We start from the raw sequence: 4,709 nt of genomic DNA, 5'->3' as shown, positions 1-4,709 counted from the left end.
GGTGTGTGTGTGTGTGTGTGTGTGTGTGTGTACAGTATATGTATATGTATATACAGTATGTGTATATTGTTTTGAATGGTTCTGGAGCAGACCCGGTTCTGTTGTCAGAACCAGTGTGTATAAACGCTCAGGTTTATTTTAGTTTAAATAAAGTTTATGTTTGAGGCTCAGGTGTTATCGACTCGTACTTTAAAGCTGCCCATGTGTCCCTGCAGGGTCCCAGAGGGGTTCCAGGTCCACCAGGACCACCAGGGATGCGGGGTCTTCCTGGTCGTCAGGTCAGTTCCTTTGTTTTTATACAGAAAGGTTTTAATCCTCGTTTTCATTATAAATAATCTAAACTTTATTTTTATCATTTTATTCTTGTTGTTTTCAGTTCTTTGATCTTTTTTCATCTTGTTGCCATAAAATTCTTTATGTAGAAGTTTTATTTTGTAAAGAAATGAGGATTCAGATGCTACTGTAATCTACAGCTGACCACTGGGGGCAGTGTGGGAACATGTGGGGACGTGGGGACATGTGGAGGTGTGGGGGACATGTGGAGACGTGGGGGACATGTGGACACATGTGGACACATGTGTGGGTCTTTTAGGGTCTTTAGAAGACCTGTGCTGACACATCAACCTGTCTCTGTCCCCCTAACTGTCCTCACCCCCAGCAGACCTTAACACCCCCGGCCTCAGCACTGAGACCTGAGAGCTCTGCTCTTTTTTTACGAGCTGAAACATTTTTTAAATTTCTAACTCTACCTTTACAGATCTGTGTTTTAAACCCAGACCTGATCCTGTGTCAGTTTTCAGTTCTGCTCTGCAGCAGACTGTCAGTGGTCTCTGTGTCGCCGTGTTGAGGAGCTTTAATGATTGCAGGATGAGGATTCTGTGGTTTCATGTTTACTAAATGGTGTCACAGATCTCACAGACTCTGACAAACATCTGGTTTCTGCTCAGATTTGATTCACAAACAGTTTGTAATGAATGAGGCGTCATCTGAAACTATGCAGTGGTTCTGGTTCTGATTCTGGTTCTTGTTCTGGGTTTGAGCCACTCCTTGGTGCTTTGGGAGGCTTCATCATTCTTTATGAAATACCAAAAGTCTAGTCCTCAAAGTCCTTCATCAGGACCAGAACTAAGATCCTGAGTGATGTTTGGGGAAAAGCAGTAAAAATTTATTTTTTATTATTTTCACACAGTTTGTTTCCAAGGTGTTACCAAGGATGTTCCAGACTCATCAGTGGGTTCTGATTCATGCAGATGTGAACATCAGAAGCTCAGTTGGACTTTGAGTTTTGGAGAAACCAAATATTTTTCAGGAACTAGTCCTCACCATCACATATCTGCTGCTGACATGAATCAGAACCAGCTGGTCTGAACCTGACCCAGATTCTTTGGTTCCTGTATGGGAGGATCACATCAGTCTGTTCTGGTCCATCAGTTGGATCAAACACAGGCCATATGACCTGGACCTGCTTCTGATCCAGCTTTTCTAGTTTCAGAACCAACTTGAATAAATATAAAATAAGGGAAAAGATAAGTTTTCAATCAATCTCATGTTTAATCTAAAACTTGGTTCTGTCTGGGGCCTCTGAGGAGGTGAAGGGTCCAGGTAAAGTCCAGTTCATCGACTGACAGAGGTTTTACATCAGAACCACTGCAGCTTCAGGATCAACAACTGGACTCACATCTGGAGGGTTCAAACAAACGGGGTAAAGGGTTAATTCTGGGTAAAGGGCTAATGTTGGGTAAAGGGTTAATGCTGGGTAAAGGGCTAATGTTGGGTAAAGGGTTAATGCTGGGTAAAGGGCTAATGTTGGGTAAAGGGTTAATGCTGGGTAAAGGGTTAATGTTGGGTAATGTTAGGTAAAGGGTTAATGCTGCATAAAGGGTAATGTTGGGTAAAGTGTAATGTTAGGTAAAGGATTACTGTTAGGTAAAGGATTAATGTTGGGTAAAGGGTTATGTTAGGTAAAGGGTTATGTTAGGTAAAGGATTAATGTTGGGTAAAGGGTAATGTTGGGTAAAGGGTAATGTTGGGTAAAGGGTAATGTTGGGTAAAGGGTAATGTTGGGTAAAGGGTAATGTTGGGTAAAGGGTTAATACTGCATAAAGGGTTATGTTGGGTAAAGTGTTATGTTAGGTAAAGGGTTAATGTTGGGTAAAGGGTAAAGTTGGGTAAAGAGCAATGTTAGGTAAAGGGTAATGTTGGGTAAAGGGTAATGTTAGGTAAAGGGTTGATGTTGGGTAAAGGGTATTTTTGGGGAAAGAGTAATGTTAGGTAAAGGGTAATGTTAGGTAAAAGGCTAATGTTGGGTAAAGGGTAAAATAGGGTAAAGGGTTAATGTTGGGTAAAGGGTTAATGTTGGGTAAAGAGTAATGTTGGGTAAAGGGTAAATTAGGGTAAAGGGTTAATGTTAGGTAAAAGGCTAATGTTGGGTAAAGGGTAAAATAGGGTAAAGGGTTAATGTTGGGTAAAGGGTTAATGTTGGGTAAAGGGTAATGTTGGGTAAAGGGCTAATGCTGCGTAAAGGGTAACGTTAGGTAAAGGGTTAATGTTGGGTACAGGGTTAATGTTGGGTAAAGGGTTGATGTTGAGTAAAGGGTAATGTTGGGTAAAGGGTTGGTGCTGGGTAAAGGGTAATGCTGGTTAAATGGTTAACGTGGGGTAAAGGGGTAATGTTGGGTAAAAGGTACTGCTGGACAAAGGGGTAATACTGGACAAAGGGGTATTGCTGGGTAAAAGGTAATGATAGGTAAAGGGGTAATGTTGGGTAAAGAGTTAATTTTGAGTAAGTGGTAATGTTTAGTAGTAAGTAATGTTGAGTAAAGGGTACTGCTGGGTAAAGGGTAATGTTGGGTAAATGTCGGGTAAAGAGTTAATGTTGAATAAAGAGGAATGGTGAGTAAAAATCAAAATTGGGTAAAGAGTAATGTTGGGTAAAGGGTAATGTTGGGTAAAGGGTTAATGTTTGTCACAAAGACAACATGTCTTAAGGCTGCAGCTTGTTGTGATCTGGAATAAGCAGAGAAGAGTGTCTTTTTGTGATGATGTCATACTGTGAAAGCCAATCAGCATCCTAACCTGACCTGAATAAACCCTACCAGGGTCCCAACAGAGGTCTGCATTCTCTGAGTGCTTTTAGTTACTGTTGCATTTAGGGACGTCAGAAATCTGAGAGCTCCTCTGACTTTGTTCTCTGTGGTTTTCTGCAGGGAGCACCAGGACCATTCGGAGAACGGGGACAAGATGGACGCCGTGGAGCAACTGGACAGAAGGTGTGACATCATGTTGAAACAGAAGACAATGTGTTTATAAACAGGAAGTCAGAAAACATTGGGTTTATAAACAGGAAGTGTCTAAACAAAAATAATGTTTTATTATTAATATTAAAACAAGATTTTTGAACTTGATGGTTGTTGGATTGGTTTGTTAATTGATTGGTTGGTTGGTTGTTGGATTGTTAGTTATTGTAGGTTGGTTGGTTGGTTGGATTGTTTGATTACTTCAGAACTAAATTGTGGTTCTTGTTTCAGGGCCAACCTGGAGATCCGGGTGACCTGGGTACTTCAGGACCACCGGGGGCCAGAGGAACACCTGTACGAAACTGTTGGGTTTTGGTGGGTCAGCAGATTCTGGTTCTGGGTTCATGTCAGTGACTGAGCTGTGTTTCAGGGTCAGGACGGCAGAGACGGTTTTGGACCAGCTGGACCCAGGGGTGCAAAGGTACTGTCCCCTCAGACATTCTTCAGAACCGAGTCAGAATGTCTTGGTTTATATTCACCATGTTTGTCTCTGCACAGGGAGATCCTGGTTTCCCTGGATACCCGGGTCTGATGGTGAGTCCGCTCATTTCTGCTGACTGGTGCCATGCAAATGTCCTGATCCAGAATCAGAACTTTAATGTTTTCACTCAAAGACACAGCCGCTCACCCAAACTTTGATAAAATTTTCAAACTTATTTTAGAGCTGTTTTCCCTTTTTGTACTCGTAAGGCTCTGTGTATACAGTAGATTCCAAAACTATCTATTTTTTTTATCGGACCACCCATTAAGGATTTAGAGATCTTTAAAAGCTGAGAATAGGGAAGTAAGTGCTCCATTGACTTCCATTATAACACAAAAAGTGCATAGCTCCGTAGACATAGTGCGCGTCACAGTTTGGCAGAGATATTTCAAACCAAAGCAGAAAACAAACTAGATAAAACCTTAAGATAGATTTCAAAATGCTAAGCTAAGGATAAGCATGAAAATGAGCGAAATAAAATCATAAAAACATGACCCACGCACTGCCGGGATCAGGCAGCGCATTTATCAACGTCCCTACCCAAACTGATCCAGAACGAGAGGAGTTCTAAAGAATCAGTTTTACTACCAACTGGTTCTGATTCTGTTTGGAACATTTAGGTCCAAAGGTCGCAGTGATCAGGATGTTAAAGGTCAGAGAGACCGACGAGAAGTTCAGCTGGCAACAGAGTAGAAACATATACAACACAAATGTACAGATGTGTTTATGTTCCAGGGCTCTGCTTCCTTTTTAGGACTGTTTCTGATAAACACACCTTGTCAGGACCAAAGACCGGTCCTAATATGGTGGGTCAGGGTCAGAAATGACTGGAAGTCAATTCAGTGTCCTGGATCCAAGTACAAACTTGATTTTCTTTGTGTGTGTGTGTGTGTGTGTGTGTGTGTGTGTGTGTGTGTGTGTGTGTGTGTGTG

The 4,709-nt window shown here is 41.7% G+C and overlaps 1 protein-coding gene across 1 annotated transcript in view; it reads left to right on the top strand.

Annotated features, from left to right (window-relative positions):
• Positions 1-4,709, top strand: part of col6a4a (collagen, type VI, alpha 4a) — a gene marked incomplete at its 5' end in the record, with an annotated part of 43,313 nt that overhangs the window by 30,084 nt on the left and 8,520 nt on the right. Inside the window, 5 exon segments of the mRNA XM_014029402.1 lie at positions 216-278; positions 3,207-3,269; positions 3,528-3,590; positions 3,667-3,717; positions 3,795-3,830. Of these exon segments, the coding sequence (XP_013884856.1) occupies positions 216-278; positions 3,207-3,269; positions 3,528-3,590; positions 3,667-3,717; positions 3,795-3,830 (276 nt within the window).

The sequence above is a fragment of the Austrofundulus limnaeus genome, unplaced genomic scaffold (assembly GCF_001266775.1).
Source record: "Austrofundulus limnaeus strain Quisiro unplaced genomic scaffold, Austrofundulus_limnaeus-1.0 Scaffold898, whole genome shotgun sequence".
Classification (NCBI taxonomy): Eukaryota; Metazoa; Chordata; class Actinopteri; order Cyprinodontiformes; family Rivulidae; genus Austrofundulus; species Austrofundulus limnaeus.
The sequence above is the reverse complement of the archived record's forward strand: the minus strand, read 5'-3'. Positions and strand labels throughout refer to the sequence as shown.